General features: G+C 51.7%; 1 protein-coding gene across 4 annotated transcripts in view; it reads left to right on the plus strand.

Annotated features, from left to right (window-relative positions):
* Window positions 1-21,422, plus strand: part of RXRA (retinoid X receptor alpha) — a 213,506-nt gene that overhangs the window by 136,671 nt on the left and 55,413 nt on the right. For all 4 annotated transcript variants that reach the window (XM_044992500.1, XM_044992498.1, XM_044992497.1 and 1 more), the window contains exons 2-3: window positions 8,429-8,694; window positions 20,100-20,250. In XM_044992500.1, the coding sequence (XP_044848435.1) occupies window positions 8,485-8,694; window positions 20,100-20,250 (361 nt within the window). In that variant the 5' untranslated portion in view covers window positions 8,429-8,484. The remainder of the gene's footprint in view (window positions 1-8,428; window positions 8,695-20,099; window positions 20,251-21,422) is intronic.

The following is a 21,422-nucleotide window of genomic DNA, read 5'->3' on the forward strand; positions in this document are numbered from 1 at the left end:
GCCCAAACATTCTTTGTCATTAGGTCAGGACCCCCATGTATTTTAATTGCACGGTTCACTAATAATTACAAACCCACCCACCAAAAACAAGAAATAGGTTTGTGCCTTGTAATTGCATGACTGCTGCTGTGCTGGTAGCGTGCCAGATAAAGGATGGCCCTGACCTTCAAAGATATAGTCCAGAAAGGGTGAATTTCCTGTGGAATTTGCCATCCTCTTCTTGACTTTTCATAGAGGCTGTTGTGTGCATAAGGAGTGAATGAACCTTGGTGTTGCTTGTCCTTTCCCCCTACTATAATAAGAATTTAAGTCCTTTAGAACATGTATTAAATCCCTCTTTGAGCCTATGGTTTCGAGCAACAGGTGTTGATAAAGGAGAGAGCCAGGGAAAAGCCGGGCAATCTCTTCCTCTGGTGCTAACACCCATCCCCAGTGCAAGTCACCATGTGCCTTCGTGACCGTCTGGGGTACAGAGACTCACATTCATGGCTGAGACTATTTTCCTTGGGAGGTTGCTGCTGTAGCATCCTCACTGAGATGAGAAAAGGGCTTCTTTGGATGAGAAATGAATTTCGAAAGCTGCATAAGGGTTTTGTCAGGTCAGCTGTGGATTAAAGGTGTTACACACGCACACAGCTCGCTACTTCAGCTTCCTTGATGCCCTGAGTCATGATTTTCCCAGGACAGAACTTTGCTGCTGGAAATGGTTATGCCAAGGGCCTGGTAACGTCTGTGTTAGTCTAGAGTCGACTCTTGTTGGGTTTTTTGTGTTTTTTAGAAAAAAGAAAAGAAAAGAAAAAGCAAATGCGAATTCAGTGCTGGTGAAACATTCCAGACTAACGTTCTTCGAGATCGGCATTTCATAGACTTTAAGGTCAGAAGGGACCCTCATGATCATCTAGTCCGACCTCCTGCACATTGCAGGGCACAGAACCTCATCCACCCACTCCTGTAATAGACCCATAACCTCTGGCTGACTTACTGAAGTTCTCAAATCACGGACTGCAAGTTACAGAGAATTCACCATTGACACTAGTTTAAACTTGCAAGTGACCCGTGCCCCATCCCGCAGATGGAGAAAACCCACCCAAGGTCCCTGCCAATCAACCACAGGGAAAAATTGCTTCCCACCCTCAAATATGGCGACCAGTTAGACCCTGAGCATGTGGGCAAAACTTAGCAGTCAGACCTTGTATTTTTGCACAGAGCATGTACAGTGAAAGGCAATGACATCCAACCTCCCTGTCAATGTGCCTTAACCCAAGCATGGAGAGAGCCCTTGCAGGGGTGAGTAACTCAGTCTCAATACTCTATTCAGTCCTTGGTCTTTTGGCTGAGAGTGCGAACAAAGGGGGCAATTAGTGTCGTGGTTTTTGTATGACATGGGCACTGCTCTGTTGGGGCTGACTAAGACCCCCCAAATCCATTCTACACGGGTCAATGAGCAGAGGTCAGTCTCTACCGACCTAGACTGGGTTCCTAACCGGTGACTTGGGGGCATAAGCCTTGTTACCGAGCCCTTGAGCTGCTCAGCTCTTATCGCACCTGTAAGAATCAAGATCCCGCAGTCTCCTATGAGATCAGAGGTTTATTGATCCTGGTGAGGGAGTGGCGACTGTGAAAAATACACCTGACACCTGTACCCATCCACATACACAAAAGCGTGTGCACGAGAGCTGGTTGGGAAATGGGAAGTGAAATTAATTGAAAGTTTCCTTTCCCTTTTTTATTGTTTTAATGAAAATTCCATGTGCGGTGAAATGTTATTGATCATCCCCTGTTCAAACACCTCTTTAAGACTAGCTGTGAGACAGCACTAGGCAAGATAGCGATATTTGGATTAGGATTTTAAGCACCCAGAGTTCAAGGGCTGTTTGGTTCCAGGGGTTGAGTCTTTCCTGTTATGAATAGAGAGGCCTTCTAAAAAATTCAGATCTGGTTCAGATTTGAAGAAGCATGGTTTTCTCTGATAAACACACCCATGCAAACGTGAGCACAAATGCACCAAACACACGTGTGCACATGTCCCCAAAAGTACACAAACCCACAACATGTGCACACAAGAACCAAATATATCCACGCGTATGCAAACAACGGCCATGTATGTACACATACACAATACCCTTGCACTCAAACATGCACACAGGGGCGGCTCTAGGAATTGCGCCGCCCCAAGCAGGGCGGCATGCCGCGGGGGGCGCTCTGGCGGTCGCCGGTCCCGCAGCTCCAGTGGACCTCCTGCAGACGTGCCTGCGGAGGGTCCGCTGGTCCCGTGGTTCCGGTGGACCTCCCACAGGCACGCCTGCGGATGCTCCACCGAAGCCGCGGGACCAATGGACCCTCCGCAGGCACGCCTGCGGGAGGTCCACCGGAGCCGCCTGCCGCCCTCCCGCAGCACACCGCCCCAAGTGCGCGCTGGGGTCTGGAGCCGGCCCTGCATGCACATACAACACGTGTGCAGAAACATACCCAAACAATGCACAGGCATGCATACATGTACACAAACCCACACATTCATGCACTCACACTTAGGTTTCTCGTCCACACAAAAAAAAATTGTCTTCATTTTCTTGGTGCCTAGATGATTTTCTCCAGACCTGCCCCAGAAAACACGCCCAGTTCCTCACTGGGTGCCTGGGAATGTGTCTGCTTGGAAAGCAATGTGTAAACAGGATGAGTAATAGAAGCCGGTTCAGGAGAGTGAGTGTGTGTGGTGGCCGGGGAGGGGGGATGTTTTGCTTTTGGTTCTAATTTTACTGAAAGGTAGCCGTGTGTTGTGGGAAAGGCGCTTGGACAGCAGGCGGGGGCCAGCGAGCTCTTTGTTTTCTGCTGTTAGCGTTTGCTGGATGTGGGCTGATCTCCAGTAACCTGCCCATGACCTTCCCCACTTCGTGCATTTGCCTTAAATATTCAGGGCCTTGTTTTAAAAGGAAAGACCCTCCCTGCCCCTCACCCAGCTTCCTTTCCTTCGCTCTCCTTTCAGTTCACCAGCCTTTTCTTTTCTGCTGCGCACCTCTTAGGAGCTGATAAAGCCTGGATCCTCAGCTCCATCTCTCCAACCCAGCATTCTGGGTGGTATCCGCCAAAGCGGGTCTTGTCCATTCCTGGCTCCTTTGGGGCCTGCCTGGGGGTGCTCAAACTGCTTGGTCGCAGTTTCTTGCCGTCCTGCCCATGATGCTCCTCTGTTTATCCAGCTAGAGGCCAGGCAAGGGCAGAGTAAGCTTCGTCTGTGCTGGCCTACCCAGGTGCCTTAGCCCTGCCCTGGCGGGAGGGATGCTCTCTAAGGCTGAGAGAGGAGCTCAATCCTCACCCTCTGCCAAAGCATGAATCACCATAGGTTACCCTGACGGATGGACAGATTGATCGGTGTCCAGCCAAGTTGGATCGACAGACATAGAGAGAGCCATGGCTGTGATAAGTAGTGCCACTGCGGTAGTGTTTTTTGCCATGTGGAGACTTGTCCCTTGGGGAACAGGGCTGACGCCCACCGAACTCACTTCACATTGGGGCTCGCGGGGGTACAGAGGGGGAAGTAGAGGGTGGGGGAGATGGGCCTTATCCTGACTGGAATCCTCTGGCTGGCTCTTTGGTGTAACTGTCAAGAGTGGCTCATAAGGCTGGAAATGGGGAAACCCGTGGGACACTTATAGGGGGCCGCCCTGGCTGGAACGTCTTGTGAGATGTGCAGGCTAGAGTGGGAGGTGGTTCGTGGAGGTGGCTGGGAAGAACACCTCAGTCAGACTCATCCCGAGTACCCACCACACAACAGAGGACCTGGGCGCCTCGTGGCAGGAAGCATCTCGGCTCCACTGCTGAGGGCTTCTGTTGTTCTGCCCCTGCTCCCTTTTGCATTCAAGCGGTTCGTTGTGCCGCTCATCCGGTTGGTTTATTAGCTCCTTTCCCGCCATGCTCTGATGGCATACGTTACTGGAGCAGTGCCTCTGGGAGTCAAGCGGGTTGAGCCCATGGGAGGAAATGGAGCAGCCTGCATTCCATCCCGGGGGGTGCCGGGGAAGAGTTAGAAGAGCGGACTAGAGCAGTACTGTTTTTTCATTGCTAAGTCAGTGTGAGCCTCTGTCTAGCCAAACCCCAGAGAGGTGGATTTGTATTGTTATCTCTGCTGTACAGCTGGGAAACCTGAGGCCTGGAATACACATTGACAGTGCTCAGGGGTTGTGAAAAAAAATTCACACCCCGAAGTCCATAGTTGTGCCGACCTAGTCCCCGGTATAGGCACAGCTAGGCTGATGGAAGAATGCTTCCATCAAGCTAGCTACCATCGCGTGAGGAGGTGGAGTTCCTACAGCAATGAAAAAACCTGATCTCTCGCTATAGGAAGCATCTACATTACGGTACTACAGCAACACAGCTCCAGCTCCGTAACTGTGCCATTGTAGAGTAGACAAGGCCTGGGGTTCAGAGAAGTTAAGTGATTTGCTTAAGATCGCTATTCCCTGGGTAGCAGCAAAGAATCCTGTGGCACCTTATAGACTAACAGACGTTTTGCAGCATGAGCTTTCGTGGGTGAATACCCACTTCTTCGGATGCAAGAAGCTCCGAAGATATCATGCTCCCTGGGTGGGGAGCATGATATCGTGGCAGAGTCAGGAGACCTGAGTCCCGGGTCTGTGTTGTATAACACAGGACCATCTTTCCTTTGAGCTGTTTCTGAACCAAGTGGCAGAGCAAGAGAGCCCTCCCTTGATCTATGTTAAATGCCTGTAACAAATTCTGAAAGCATAAGAAACTTGCCTGGGTTCATGCTTTGTTGCAAACTTGTCACTCCACCCAGATTCCACAGAGGGGTTGCCAGGGTTCCCAGTCCCGGGGCCAGTTGGCGATTTTGCACCAAACCCCGGTAAAACCGACAGTGTCAAATGCAAACCTGGAACTCGCGGGGAAGAGGGGAGGCATGAGGCCCTCCATGGGCTACATCCAAATGAAAAGTACACAGGGACCGAAACCCTGACACTCACCCAGTTCATCCCAAGTTCGGATGGTGGAGCGTGGGTGATGACAAGGAGGGGATTTTATGCCAGGAACTTCCGTGCATCAGACACTGGGCGTGGTCTTGTTTTCTCCACTAGCCCAGGGCATTCAGGAATCAAGCATTAGTGTGTGTCTGGGACCCGTGCCACTGTAGGCCAGGCATGAGTGTGCAGGGTCGGATCACTTGTGCCACATGCTGCATCCTACACGTTGCACACCTTCTCCCAGTTGCGAGGAGTCCAGGCTGGACTTTCCTCAGCCACCTGTCCCATGATGTCACAGCAACCAGCAGGAAAAGAAACCTCCATGGAAGATGTTGAAACTTCAGCTGCAATGCAGGGTTTTGGAGCCTAATCCCTTCCCACTTTTGTGTTCGCGCATCCTGGGAGCCAGTTTCTGCCCTTGGCTGGGAGGTTTAAGAATTATCTCCTCAGGGAGGGAGCCTCTTTCTTCACATTTGTAATCCTGTTATGTCTACAACTTCGCTGCCTGCCAGACACAATGGGAACCAGCCTACAAGGGATTACAAAATGGGATTGGAGCGCTCAGCGGGGAGAGGACACAGCAGTCCTTTATCTGGCTTGTTGCTTGGCTTGAGAGGGCCTTGCTGCATGACGCCCCATTGTGATGCCTCTTCAGGCAGAGGGATTCCCTAAGCAAGCTTCTGTGTCCTACCTTCATAGAACTGGCCTGTAAACAGGCCCTGGTCACTGGTCAGCCAGGCAGCCAATGAGACTTTTTGCGGCAGTGTCAGCATCTGAATTAATCAGGTTGCCCAAACAGGCCTACAGGGGCCAGTTCGACTAGTGGTTAGAGCACAGGCTTGGGACTCAGGACTCCAGGGTGTCTGTTCTTGACCCTGCAGCTGACTTGACATGCGAAGTTTGGGGAAAAAACGTCACTTCTCTAGCTCTGTTTCCCCCGCTGAAAACAGAGATAATATTTCCCTGCCTGCAGTGAATATCATCTGACTGAATGAATGAATGGGCAATGGTGAAACATTTTCAGATGAGAGTTGCCATAGAACCACGAAGTATATTTCTTTGTGTCTGCAAAAACTTGTATTCTATTACTCAGAAAACCCCCGGCACTATATTGACATGGCATTCTGTTTATTAAGGGTCAGAGGGCTTGCTCTCTGCTCACTGGTGTTATTGAGATCACATTCAGGCCCAGCAGATGGTCTAGTGGTCTGAGCCGGGGACTGCCTCTCTTCTTAGATGGGCACACATCAGCAGTACCTCTGAAGCCAGTGGAGTGACAGTGCTGTGACATCGGTTGAAGAGAAGAACCCGCCTGGGGAGTCAGCTGCTGGGTTCTCCTCCAGCTCAGCTGTGCAGCTCTTGGGCAAATCACAAAAGACAGTGTTTCCAGAAGCGTCCACTAATTTGGGGACTCCAAAAAATGGAGACATCCCAAATCAGTGGCCACTTTTGCAAATTTGAGCCTTCCTGTCTCTGGGCCTCATATTCCGCAGCGATAAAACTGGGACAACAAAGGTGGGACCAGGCCTGGATTAACCAATGTGCACTTCCACAGGTCCCCCATCTCAGGGGTCCCCCGACCACTGGCTGGGGGTGACCGTACAGCTTGGCACATGTGGTCACAGCACCACTCAGGTTTGACTTGGGTCATATAACCGGGAGCGGAGGAGAGGAGACGAAGGCCAAATTTGAGTGAAGGTGGGGGCCCCTCAATTTCCATAGTGCAGAGGGCCTCAAAATTCGTTAATCCAGCACTGGGAGACGATTGTAGATGCAATCACACGTCTAGGCCAGAGACAGCAATCACATGGACTCGGGCTTGGGGTTTCTTCTTAACTCCCCTCCCTCACCCTCAAATGGGGACAGTCTGAGGTGCTTCCCCGGCAGCCAAACACCCTGTCATGCGATTTCTCACCACAGCCTTTGGAAAGCACCATTAAGAGCCCTTCTCTTCCTTGCTGTTTCTCAGGCAGCCTGACAGGATGAGGAGGAAATGTGCCAGGAATGGCTCCGTCTCCTCTCCATAGAGTTGGAGTCTATTTTTAAACATCCCCCCACTCCCCCGGGACTGCAGAGCAGTTGGGGGTGTGGGGACGCTGCTCACAGAACACTCCCAAGCAAAGTTGAATTCCAGTTCAAAGTCCTGAAAGAGCATGGAGCGACCCAGGGAAATACAAGCCAGGCATAGGAACCTGGGCAGCCTGTGCTCACTGAGGTCCGTGAGCAAACAGACGCTCCACCCCACAAACACGTACCATGCAAACACAACTCCCCTGCACACAGATTTCCACCCCACAAACACACAACTCCCCTATCTATCTCACACACACACACACTTACTTCCACCCCACAAACACGTACCATGCAAACACAACTCCCCTGTCACACACACTTTCACCCCACAAACAACACCACACAGCACCCCATCTATCTCACACACACACTTCCGCCCCACAAACACAAACACACAGCTCCCCTATCTCACACACTTCCGCCCCATAAACATACCATGCAAACACGCAGCTCCCTATCTCACTCACATACACACACACACCCCTCCTCCGCATACGCACGTGCCACACAAACCCACACTTTCTGCCTTATGAACACAAACCATACCCCCCCCACACATGGACACAAACACAACCCCTTCTCCCCTACATGGATACATAAACACACAACCCTCCCAAAATACCACACAAATAGCCCACATATAGAGTGGCACCAAAGTACATCCCTCATTCACGGACACACAACCTGCCTTGATTAATAATGTCATTATCGGGGTGGTGCCTAGAGGGCCCATTGAGCTATTGCCCACACACAATGGAAAGTTGATCTCAGCCCCAAAGAGCTTGTGTAACACCAACAGACCCTGGTCATCGGCGGGCAGGATTGAACCTGGGATCTCTAGAGCTAAATGCATGAGCCTCTACTGCATGAGCTAAAAGCCACTTGGCTCTTAGCTAAGGCTGTGGCAGACTCATTAGTCTCTAAGTGGTCTTGGTGCCACTAGATGGGACAGAACACCACACCCAGGAGCTGTGGGGGTTGCTGTTTCCTAATTGTAAGTGTAAGTGGATACAACAAACATCCAAGGCAGCACAAGGTAACAGTAAGGCAATCGGAATGGGTGTTATAAGCAGTGGCCTCCACACACCAGCTGCCTCGCCGTTGTCAAAGGTTTTGAGCCCATCACCTGTGGGAGGGGTGCTCTAAGGACGGGTTTAAGGACAGTGGCCGTTCAGATTTTTCTAGTGGCCGTTCAGATTTTCATGGGGGTGGCCTGGAAGATAGCACAAAGGCGTCTGAGGGAAAGTTGGAGGATGGGCATCGTTAGCGGAACGCAGCTGGGGGGCCGCTCGTTAAGCATACAGCATGATTGCTCAGGAGAGATCCCCTCAGAATGCCACAGACGGGGTTTTAAACCACAACATTTCCTTTCTGTTTTACAGATTTTTCTACTCAAGTCAATTCCACGTCCCTGAACTCTCCGACTGGCCGGGGACCTATGGCCGCACCTTCCCTCCATCCATCCATCGGGCCAGGCATTGGCTCCTCGCTGGGCTCTCCGGGTCAGCTCCATTCACCCATCAGCACTCTGAGCTCCCCCATCAATGGCATGGGCCCTCCTTTCTCTGTCATCAACTCCCCCATGGGGCCTCACTCGATGTCTGTCCCTTCAACCCCCAGCCTTGGATTCGGAACCGGCAGCCCACAGGTGAGCAGGGAGGAGAGAGCTGTGGGCTGTGGGGAGGAGAAGGGTTTTATTTACAAACAGTGGGAAATGAAAAGCATCTTATCCACATGGATTATGAAAAAGTAGCGATGAGCCCAGACCAAGGCCCCGGACCAGATCAGCCAGTGAGGCCTTCTGATTCCAGATCCAGTTCTGAACTACACAGATGGGATCCGTCCAGAGCCGGACACCTCCAAACAGGAGCAAGGTTCCCTGCGTGGTGCACCCGGACTCATGGAATTCTGCAGGGCGGTGGCTCAGTATAATCAGGGATGGGAGCTTGGCTTTACAAACCTTGTGCCTGGTTCTCCTCTCGCTTACACTAGACTCAGCCCGGTGTACCACTGTGGATCCCAGGGGCATGCTCCCAAGTTGCACCCGTGTATGTGAGAAGAGAGTCAGCCTCCGGCATTAGTGAAAGACGTCACCCGAAAGGGACATTGTCAGGCTGTTTGGCTGGGCTGCGATGGGGACACAGTCACTCGGCCATCTAAAAAAACAGTCCTGGTCAACAGCAAAAATCCACCTGAAAAGCCGAATGACAAGTACAGCCGGTGCCTCTCCTAGGAGCAGGGCGGGTGCAAGCACATTTGGGACCCTTTGCAAAGCTAGTTGATTGATGTCAGTGGAGCCGTCCCTGCTAGAGACCGGTGTCTCTGAGAGCAGAATGGGACAACTGGATTCAAGGGCTTCCATCCTGGGATGAGCCAGGAACAGAATGGGAGACAGGGCCAGCTGGGGACCTGCCCTGCTCCTGGCATACATTGGAGCAGCCTTGAGGCTGTTTTAACACCTGTGCTGGTGCTGGGGCCGTCCCATCCTGGAGCTGAGAAGAGCCAGAACTCTCATACGCCCCCAGGCTGGGTATAGTGCCATTCTGGTGGCCCCTCCACGAGACTTTTCTGTCTAGCCCCTGTGTACTGCTCCCTCTTGCCTCCCAGGCTGAATGTGTTCCCCTTTCTCCCCTGGTGCAGGGAAGTGCTGGGGTTTGCTGCCTGAAGATTATGTAAAAATCTCCAGCTATAAAGAGATAAGCCCCTTTTTAAAAATAGCAAGAGCTGGGAGAGCCGCCCCTAGGCCCTGCCACCTGTTGCTGGCCGGCTGCGTATTTCGCTGAGCAAAAGGGCAGATTAAGGAGTTGGCTACCACCTGCCGCTCGCTGCTGCTTTATTTATTTCACAGCCTCTCTGGGAGTCAAACACCTGCCAGCACCTTTATTTTTATATCAGCCTGATTTATTTTCTGGGATAACCACTTTCTTTGCTGGGGATGGGGGGGAGCGGCCTTTTGTGCCTGCCTGAGATGGAGCTACAGAGGCTGGGTCCCTCTGCCCCCCAGCCCATTCATCGCCCTCAGGGTTCCATCTTTGTGCCCCAGAGGACAGCGTAGGGGTGCGGGGATAGACAAGAGTCCTGTCCTAAATCAGCCCGAGTCTGCTGGTGTTCTGTCAGCACCGATCGTCCCAGCATGGGGATGGAGACTTCGTCCGTAGCCACGTGTCTGGTGCCGGGTAGGGCGGTGCTGCGGGTGTCAATAGCTATAGCTACATAGTGAGAAATTCATCCCTGCCCAGGTGCGGGTACGTGGACAGAAGGAGAACAGCATGTGTCTGTTCAGGGGCTGCTGGGGCCACCGTGGCCCCTGATGCCACCTAGGGCAGCCAGAACGGCTGCTCTGATTTATGGACCCTATGGGGCTTTGCAGGGTTGCAGAATTGCCAGAGCACATGCCACATCCCTTGCCCCTGCTCCGAGTCCTCCTCCACTCTGCCAACCCCAGGACCCACGTCCCCTGGCTCCCAGTCTGGTGCTCTGTCCACTACATATGCCTATCCCTAGCATGGTGTCAACAGTGAGCATCTTGGGTAGACAGGCTGCCTTCCACTTTAGGGCCAGGAGGGGAGAACTGAAACAACACTTCACAACTATCTGTGGCACGAAGCCAGGGCAGCGGGAGACACGTAACAATGCGAGTGTGTGAGCAGCGAGCGGGAGAGAGTGAGAGGTTGGGACGGGAAGGGGCGACATCGCCAGAGTTTCAATGACATGCCGCGGTTATTTTAGGAAGCAGAGATGCACGAGACAGAGGAACTGAAACGAGAAGCCACAGAACAGAAAAGGGGAACGGAGAGCGCATCAGATGGTGCTTAGCAGAGCCCAAGCATTTACCCTGACGGTGTACCAAGAGTGCCTGTCATTTGCTCATGGCCTGTCTTAAATGGTTTTCCTGGAGGAGACGGTTATGATATTTTCAGTCTAATGGCTTTTGCCATCTGTCCCCTGTCTGTGAGCATTAGGTCCCCGTCATCGTTAGGGGCAGAAGGCCCTACCTGAGCCTGCAGTGAGATGGGAGGGAGGCAGTCCCCATCATCACAGCACGGAGAGGGCAGGCAGGCAGGAGAGGAACGCAATTTCCCTTTGTTGTCTCACCAGTCCACAAAGCGCCAGGGTTAATGAAGCGTGTCCCCCGCATTGCAGAGTGGAGATGGCACTGATGGAAGGTGGTTTGAATCAGATGGCAGATGCCACTTGCCATCAGACGACGCCTCGTTAGAGCTGGAAACCTAGCAGAGCAGAAGGACACCAGGAGGATGAGGTGTGCCGGGCGAAGAGCCGCGAAGCCGTATGCCTCTCAGCCCCGCTCGCTCTCCTTTGCAAAGTTTGTTTTGTTCTCTCTCCCATGGAACATTCTGTCCCTGATGAACATACGCTGGTGCCCATAAGCTTTGTGGATGGGGCTAAAGAAAGGCCAGGGGTTGGGCCAGCAAGGGTCTTCCCCAGACTTTCCGTAGTGCTGGGCTGGGCCAGGGCAGAATGTTTCAGGAGGAAGGGAAATGGCGTTTAGGGCAAACAGGGCTGTAGCTTCCAGCTGCATCCAGAGGGCAGAGCTTGGCCTCTCAGATTTCTTTGGGGCACTTGAGGAGCTGGTAGCACTTGCCAGTACCCTTCACTTTCCCTCTGCTATTCCAGTCCTGTTGATGCCCCTCACTTCTAATCTGCACTGCAGTCTCGGCCGGCTATTCCATTCTGGGGCCCCCTGCACAGCTCTACTGATCTGGCCTGCAACATTCCCTATTGTCCCTCTCGTGAATGAGCCAGAAATAAAAGGGAGTGAGCAAGTCAGTCCTGCTGGAGCAGGACTCGTGCCCCAGATGCCCTGTGTGTCACTCCAGTATTCTGGTGGGTAGCCGTGCTATGCCTCACGCTTACTGGAGTCTGTCATCCGGGGATCCCAAACTGCTTTTCAAACATTCCAGCCTTGGAGAGCACCCTCTTGTGAGGTAGGTACCGTCACCTCTGTTTTAGCAACGGGCAAACAGAGCACCGAGAGGCCGAGAAGTCTGCCGCAGGCCACGCAGAGCAGGATTTCAGAAGATCCCAGGGCAAGATTAGTGAAAGGGCTCTCTCTTGCACGCACACGTGTGCGCATATGACATCAAAAGGGCTTAGCATCCAGCCGTTTCCAGGGTGACATCCAGTGTGTTGAATTCTGATGAAAATCCGGTCCGATGGTGAGTCCCTGGCAGTGCCAGGAATGGAACCCAGGAGTCCTGATAAACAAATCAGGACTTAGCTCTTTTTAAAAAATGTATGGGATCGTCATTTTTTTTCTTGACAAACCCAGGAATCTCTGAAGAACATATACAAGAAAGACAGAAAGACAAAGAAAGAAAGAAAATAAATTACATTTGAGTATATTTTCATAATCCCTTCTTCTGCTCACTTCAGTGCCATTCACAGGACCCAGATGCAAAGCTGGAGAAGCAGCAGCAGCCTGTAGGACTGCAGCAGACCCCCGCAGGCATTTCTTGTAGCAGCTCTGCAGATGCCTGGGGGAAACCAGGAGAGATCAGACACCGAGTTAGGCTGTGGCTACTCTCTCAAAGCTGCCTCATTCCTTCAGACACGATTTATTCTTTTCGAGGCCATCTGTGGACTCTGCAGCGGGTTTTAGACCTGGTGCTACCGGGCCCCAACAGAGAGGACCCGGATCCCCATAGCTTAAAACAAAGTCAATAGTAGAGAGAGGAATGGAACCCAGGAGTCCTGATGTGCAGTAACTTGTCCCAATTGATCGGCAATGCTGTCCACTTCCACTGTGAGCTAACTCACAGCACTTCCTTGTCATCGGCCCTGTGGCCCTCCATTGCGCTCACTGAGCTGAGTTTGTGCTCACCAAAAGCAGAACTAGGTTCCATATGGCGATGAGGGTGACGCTTTGGCCCAGGCTGGCTGGTTTTCTCATTACCCCAGCTTCAGGTTTTTGCTCTGCAGCCTTAAACCCAAGAGGAAGGAGCAGCAGGCGCCAGGGCAGAGTGTGGGAACCGAGAGGTGCACGTGTAGCCTGCCTGTGGTTTCGGGCAGCCGCTGAAAGAGGAAACGGAGGTGGTTCCCATTCCCGTGTGCTGACTCAGCAGCTGGTTGGGGCTCCTGCTGATTCATGGGGGAACGCTCCCTGTATCAGTTTTGGGTCCCAGCCCCTAGGGGACAGGCAAGCGAAGAACCAGGGACTGCTGACCCCAGCCATGTGCCAAGGGGGACAATGGTGCTTTCCACTGGATCTGCCCTTTAGACCAGCCTTCCCTTCTCTGCATATATTAAGTCTTCTCCCCTGCTTGTCGAAGGTGCCTGCTGCCCAGCAGTCCAAGTGGGACCTGCTGTCTGGATTTTCTTCCCTGCTCCTGGTGGCCCATACAGCCAGAAACATCTTGGATCACCTTCGACTGTACCATTCTTCTCCAGGGCAGACCTAGCAACAGTGATTCTTGCTTTGGAACCTGCAGCCTGGACCACTGCTGCAATGTGCTCCCATCTGGGCCTGATTCTAAAGGTCACGCCAGAAGCTGCAGCAGGAAGTGGTGCCTCTTAGACAGGACGAACGTGAGTGCCATAACCAGAGCTTCTTTGGTATGTTGGTTGCCACTCAAATTCCGGTCCACTCTTCATCTTCAAAGCCTGGTATGGGCTTGGGACTGACTATCTCAGTGAGAACTTGTCTGTCCGCTCCCCATAACACACCAGAACATTTTGACTGAGGGGCACAGGTTTGAATTTGCACTGATCAGAGCTGGGGAATTACTTCTACAGGAGACCAGCTTTCACCCCTTCCCTTAGGGAGCTCTACAAGATACAACTCCAGATTTAACAAATGTGTCAACCCTATACCCCCCAAAAAAACAAAAAACAACCCAACAACTGTGTTTGTTGTAGGCCACTCAACAAACATTGGAGAAACCTGAGCACTGAAGAAAGGCAGCTTACTGGGAGGGTGAAGAAAACTTTCATCTTCAACGGGCAGCTGATGTTGTTTGACCTTATTAGGGTACCCAGATGTTGTGGTGATGGGTGCTGTCGAAAGATGTTTAATAATCATCAGCTGCATTTTGCAATCGGACCTATTTTCCTATAAGGCGCTGAAGCAAACTGTTGGGTCTGATTGTTCCTAAATCTTATGAAGATTCAAAGTGTAGATCCTTATCTAATTCATAGGTTTTAAAGCTGGAAGGGACAATTATGATCATCTAATCTCATCTTCCAAATAAACCAGGCCATGGAATTTCACCAAGTGGTTCCTTCATCAAGTCCATAACTTCTGGCTGAGCTAGAGCCAGAAAGGCATCCAGTCTTAATTTAAAGATGTCAAGCGATGGAGAACCCACCATGTCCTCAAGTAAAATCAGCTCAAAGCATTTAACAGAAGGACCCAGGGAAACACAATTTTTAGTCCTGAGATCCAAGCCTGCTTTACTCCTCCTTTTCCTCTCCCCCATTTTGGAATAAAAATCCAGTACTGTGTATTTTGGGGCTTAGGGTGCTAGTAAGAAAGGGGAGATCACAAATATTCTGGGGGCACTAATACTGAGACTCTCAGAAAATGAATCTTGCACTCAGTAGCATTTCTGTTTCAAATTTCCCCCCTCCTCCCTCTCTCAAGGACAGCTGCCAACAGGACAGTTTGAACAGAACAGAGAAGAGATTTTCAAGCACCCTTGTGTTCCTAGATTTGCACAGGAACCGTGCCAGTCAGCTGAAAGGGAACAGTGGAGTGGCTCAGCAGAAGTCTTAACGGAGACAGGATGGGGAAGAAGGGATGATCGATCGAGAGAGGAGACCACATCAGCTGATTCAGAAGGAGTGTCTGAGGCGGGCAAGACGGGAAATGCAGATTTTGCCATGGGCATTTGAGGAACCAAAAGTGCAGGGTCATTCGTGAGAAGGGGACTGAATATTGTAGAGAATGGGCAATATGTGAATGAGCACCATTGCCCTCCACTGGAGGTAATCAGAACAACTTGGCTGTATGTGATAGGCCCTATGCTTCTGCCAGCTAATGGGAACTCCCCTTTAGCCCCAGTGGCAAGGACCTGTGGCTTCGGAGCAGTAGGCCCTGACTTCTACCCCGACTGAGGCTGTGACGTCTGTGTGGCAGAGTGGTAGCTCGAAAGTCCTAGGTGTACAGGGGTTTTACTCCATAAAAAATGTCAGCGTCTGAGTTTTGTGTGACCATCCCAGGTAATCCCATGGAAATCTGTCTGTGTCCATCCCTTTGATGTCTTTCCATCTGTCTATTACCCATTTAGGGGTTTTAGCCCATACTCATCACCATGGTAACTGAATGCCACTGAAGATTCTCGTATATCTCAGATGAACCTCTGGATCCTCTGTACAGATGTTCATATATTCTTATGTCCTTACCTCGGAGGATGGGGCCCAGAGGTCCTAAGGACCTGTCATTTCCTCAGCAAACCAGGCAGGGCTTTTGGGTGGGGTAGGGAGGAGAATTAAAACTCTCTCTTGCGGGTGGATTTACCTTGCTCCTTTCTGTGGTTATTAATCATCTGACAGACACGCTCCCTCAGATCACAGATGTGCAGCGTTAAAGGCCAGAAGGGACCTTTGTCATCATCTAGTCTGACCTCCTGCATAACACAGACCATAGGACCTCCCTGGATTAATTCCTGCTTGAAATCCAATAGCAGTGGTTGAGCGACAGCATATCTTTTAAGAAAAACAAAACATCCCCTCTTGATTTAAGTATTTCTAGGGACAGAGAATCCATCATAACCCTTGGTAAATTCTTCCAATGGGTAATTATCCTCACTGTTAAAAATGTACATCTTATTTCTGTTCTTAATTTGTCTAGCTTCAATTTCCAGCCATTGGATCTCATTAGATATTTGTCTACTAAACTGAAGAACCTCTATTACTAAATTTCTTTTCCTCATGTAGGTACTTCTAGACTCATCAAGTCACCTGCTAGCTTTCTATTTGGTAAGAAAAATAGATTGAGCTCCTGCAACCTATCACTTGCAGGCCTGCTTTCCAATCCTTTCATCATTCTCATGGCTCATCTCTGAACCCCCTCCAATTTATCAATAGCCTTCTTGAAGTGTGGACACCAGGTGTGAACACCAGTACTCCAGTATGAATGAAACCATCAGACTTACCTTTTTAAACCAGTGCATGTCTCTAGAGAGGGAGCGGATGGTTTTTGCTTTAATGGAAGAAATGCAGAGAGGGCAGAAACATCATGAGAACCTCAGTGTTCTCCATTCCTGCATCTATTGCAAGGCTGGGAGAAGTCTCGTGTATTAGATAACATACTAAGGGCCAAATTCTACACTCAGGGGTTCAGGGGTGAGTCTGGAGTAATTCTGTTGACTTTAGCAGCTTTTCCTTGGGCTGACACTCGAGAAACTAAGAGCAGAATTTGACTGTAAGACCACATGTCTTGATCCAAAGCCCACTGAAGCTGACGGAGAGACTCCCATTGACTGGAATGGTCTTTGGATCAGGCTCACAGTGCCTGAACAGAATCAGTGGATTGAAAAGTCACGGGCTGTGCATCACTCCAGGCATTTGGTCAGCCTGATAAGAGCGGGAATCCTCCCTTCCTCTCCCACCACATACTCTCTCTTCGGTCCCTTCTGAGATGATGACATGTACACATTCCCCCCTCCTCTCCCCACGCCATGCTGGTTGCTAAGATCCTCATGCGCCAGGGACTGAAGCGCAGAGCAGTTCATAGCAAGAATGAATGAATGAGAGGCCAGGCAAAATATCTGCAGCGAAGGGGATTTGGTGGTGGTGCGGCAGGGGTTGGTTTTTCAGATGTAAGTTGCCTATTTCCCGCTGGTGTTTGTGACACACGCAGCCTGAAGAGCTTTGTTTCCTTCACGATGGGAATTTTGCACAAAATGTTTTCGCCACCCAGATGATTGTTAAAAACAAAAGACGACTTTGGTGCATGAGATCCCTAGTGCTCATAACAGCAAGGATGGACCAGCAGTCCCTACCCTGGGACTTGGAAGACTGGGGATCAGCTCCCTGTGCCGTTGTAGACTTCTTGTGTGGCCTTGGGCAAGTCACTTAGGGCAGTGGTTCTCAACCTTTTCTCATTTGTGGACCCCTACAAAATTTCAGATGGAGGTGCGGCCCCTTTTAGAAATCTAAGACATAGTGGGCATCGGCAGACCACAGGCTGAGAACCACTGACTTAGGGTATGTCCACAGAGCAACTAGACACCCACAATTCACCCGTGCCAGCCAGCTTGGGCTAGCCGGGCTCAGGCTGCTTCACTCAGGCTGTTTGACTTCGCAGAAGTGTAGACGTCTGGGCTCTAGGACCCTGCAAGGTGGGAAGGTCCCAGAGGAAATCGACACAGCCGTGAAACAGCCCTGTGAGCTTGAGTTGGCTGGCACAGGCCAGCTGTGGGTTTTTCTGTGCTGTGTCTACACTGCGGCTGGCAGGCGTAATTCCCAGCTTGGATAGATGTATACGTGCTGGCTTTGACCAAGCTACTGTGCTAAAAAGAACCTGAGTGCCATGGGCTAGCTGTCCAAGCAGAGTCCAGTCCAGAGTCCTGGGCACCTGCTTGGCAGCTTGCCTGTGGCCACGCGGCTAGTTTTAGGCACTAGCTCAATCAAAGCTAACAAGTATACGTCTGCCCGAGCTGGGAATTACACCTCCCTGCTGCTGTGTAGACGGACCCTCCAGCTCTCTGTGCCTCAGTTCCACATTTGGACAATGGGGATAATGGCACTGCCCCGCCTCGCAGGGCTGATGTGAGAAGTACATTAAAGATCATGAATTACTGTAGTGATGAGGCCCATATAAGTACCTATGATAGATAGATAGATAGAGGGGGTGGATGGGGAGAGAGAGAGAGATAGTATGGAGGAGGATAGGAGTGACGGTGCTTTCGTCTCAGTCTGTCTACTGCAAAATCATTCCAAATCACCAAAGTCGCATGGTCTGCTGGATTAAATATCATACTTTACATCTCCGAGTTCTGTTCCCACCTCTACCCCGTACTGAGACTTCATAATACTTTCCATGTAACTAACACTTCACAAGGGATACATACTATGATGCTAGTGGTTGACGTGTTTGATGCTATACATCCGGAGAGCTACCTAAACCTCTCTAACCCTTTCTGACTGACCCTGCTGGGGATGGAGTAAGTAGAAGAAAGGGGACAAGGAAGAGAGAAGTCAAGGGGATTTGCGGAGGGAACATAAGAAGAAATTGAGGCGAGGGGCCCTACACAACCCCAGATCCTTAATTCCAGCCCTCCAGCATCTGTGACCTGCAGCCATTCACTAAGTATCTTTCCCTTCAAGAGATAACACTAGAAGATGGTCTATAAATCCCAGGGTCTAAATCAGCCAGACTGTGGTGTCCTGGTCTTCATCATCCATGCAGGCAATCTCAGCCGGGGTGCTCCCACATATAATCACTGCAAATCATTTTCTCTGTTCTGCGTCCTGAGGCGGCATTAGGGGGAATCTTCCTAACACATTTAGATAAGGGCTCTCCTGTGGAGGTGGGCGGAAATTTGGCAGCAGGAAAGGAATTTGCCTTCCCATTAAATCAACCGGCAACAGTGGTTTATGGGACTAGCTTATTAGACAGTGGTGTCAGCTCTTACTGCTTCCCTGGCTTTATGGAAGGATTCGTTGGACCCCTGGCCCCTTCCCCTTGTAACATGAAGCCTGTGATCTGTATATTCACAGAGGCAGGATTTTATCCTGCTGCAGGGATGAGTTGCCCTTGTCAGCTGATTACAGTGGGCTTGGGTGTTTGCTGCTCGCTCTTTTTCCAGGGCAGTGGATTAGTGATCTCTGGAGATCTGTGTTCGAATCCTTGTCTTGGCTCAAAAGATACTGGGTATTTCAAGCTAGCATCATGCCTACTAAGGACATTTTCCATGTCACACCCGATTTGGTGCAACCGTTCAGTCTGGCGCAATTGTCAGGGTGGGGGTCGAGACTGGGAGAATAGAGTCAGCTCTGAGGTTAGTGAGGCCCCGGCTGTGAATGGTGCCCAGATCATCACATTGGTTGTGTGTGCAATTGCAAGAACTTTGCATCGATGGTGGCAGAGCCCTGCGAATCTGTGTCATATCCACAGACCATTTTGGCGGATAGTGGAGCGGATGCGGATACAACTGCGCAGGGCTCTACCCATAGGTCTCAGCCTCTGGGGGGTGGCTCCCCCCCACGGGCTCAGCCCTGCAGGGGCCCTCACCTGCTGAGTCCACAGCTCAGGGGCTGCTTGGCCCTGCCTGCAGGGGTGGCGTGGCGGCTGCTGCTGGGCGCGTTGCGAGCGGTGAGGTCTTGAGGCTACAGCCGGGATCCTGGCTGGGCTGGGGGCGATGCCCGAAGGGACCAGCCCACACCCTGGGCTCTTTTCTCGGGTCTCTGGAGGGCTCTCTCCCACCCTCGTTCTCAGCGTAGATGGAATCATCTGCAGCAGCCAGGCATTCCTGTCAGTAGGGGTCTAGTATAGGGCAGCCACGTGGTCTAATGGATACCGCCGGCAGTGCCTGGCCCGCGGCGTCCAGCTCAGACTGCCCGGGGGGCGCAGTGCGCTGGGGGGTGGCAGCCATGGCTGGGGCTGGGCAGCAGGCTGGAGTCAGGGCTGTCCAGCACCTGCTTGCCACGTCACTTCTCGTCCAGCGGCTCGGGCCCCTCGGGCAGTGCCAGCGTCCCCACCATGGCTCGCCCTGGCTGCACACGCAGCCCACCGGCTCCTAGGCAGCAGAGCCCGCCCCCGGCCACGGGGGTTGGAGCGGGCGCCCCACCTCTCCACTGATGCAGCATGCGCTGCTGCTCCTGGGTGCCTTCGCTCGCAAGGATCAGATTCATAACCCTCCCTCCACTTCCAGGAACGAAAGCGGATCCCACTCTGGAGAGCCTGGCTTCGCCCATTCTCTGCAGATTAACTGAGGGCTCCCCGAGTGGCATTTGGAGACACCTGAGCTCGGGGTGAAGGGCCAGACCTGAGTGGGAGGATGCCACTTTTATGTACAGCACCCCTCCCCCCAGCTTGCCTTTATCCTCTGCTCGATGATAACCACTTCCCCTGTGTTTCCCTCCGCACAGCTCAATTCTCCGATGAACCCCATCAGCAGCACAGAAGACATTAAACCGCCCTTGGGGCTCAATGGAGTTCTTAAAGTGCCAGCGCACCCCTCAGGAACCATGGCCTCCTTCACCAAGCACATATGCGCCATCTGTGGGGACAGATCTTCAGGTAAAAACCCCCAGATGGCAAGTGGGGGAGGGGATCAGGGAGGTGGACCTTGGTGGAAGGAGAATCCCCTTTCCTGGTCTTTATTGGTTAGGGTTAGGGTTAGGGTTGTCCAGCAGGAGCATTCACATGTCTTCGCCCCCTGGGCCAAAGCAATGTAACGCCTTGGTTTTACCTGGCTTCTCTCCCCACCTGTGTCCTGCCTTGGAGAGAATATGCAGCATGTCCCCCCTCCCATCAGGGCACAAAGAGCCGAATGGTCTTGTGACCCAGCTACTGGGAGCAATCACTTTAAAGACATCCCCCAGCTTCTGAAGGTGCCATAGGAAGAGATAAGACAAAGCAGCCTCCCGGGGGGATCCCTTCACTCTTCCATGCCAAGTGCTCTGAGCCATCCCAAACCTTAACCTCCCAGCGTCTCCTTCCTCTGCGCCTGGAGATTGATGGTCAACCAGCTAGGGCTGGAGCAGCAGAAATGGAACCTCAGGAAAATGTGGGTGGATGATCCCAATTAGCAGCCCTACCTTCACCCCTTTTGCGGCTATGCCGGAGGGGATTGGATTTAATTGAGTGGCAGGGCTGTGTGGAATATCCTCAACCACAGCTGAAAACAGTTTGAGGGTGCCCGTACCACCGCTCTGCTCAGAGCAGGTTCACTCAGAGGGAGACTCGGCTTGCAGACCACCCCAGGGAGCCTGCTCTGGTATCGCAAGCCAGGTGAAACTTGGCAGATTCCTCTGTGTTCAGAGAACAACTTGGTGTGGGGAACAGGTGACGTTTTGCCTCAACCTTTGCTTAGCCGCTGGTTGCATCATTAGATATTGGAAATTGGCTACCTCTGGAGCAGTGCAGCTCCTCCTTTGACCGTAGCCTTTTAATCCCATATCCTTCCTTCTCCCGTCCTTTTATCCCGTGATGACCTTCTCAGAGAGTACCAGATCAAAGAGACACTTCTGATTTATTATCCCCACTCTGTAAAATAACATGTGTTAATTCCCTTTGTTCTCATGTCATTTTAACTCTTATCACAGTGGGCTCCCTGCTTGTCTTTCTCTCCAGGCAAATTTTGCTCTCTGTTGTGCCCACGTGACTATATAGGAGAAGGTGGTCTTCACTTGGAAATTAGGTTGTGTTAGAACACGACTGTGGCTCATGATGTTAAACATGATTGGCAG

Source organism: Mauremys mutica, chromosome 18, assembly GCF_020497125.1.
Source record: "Mauremys mutica isolate MM-2020 ecotype Southern chromosome 18, ASM2049712v1, whole genome shotgun sequence".
Taxonomy (NCBI): domain Eukaryota; kingdom Metazoa; phylum Chordata; order Testudines; family Geoemydidae; genus Mauremys; species Mauremys mutica.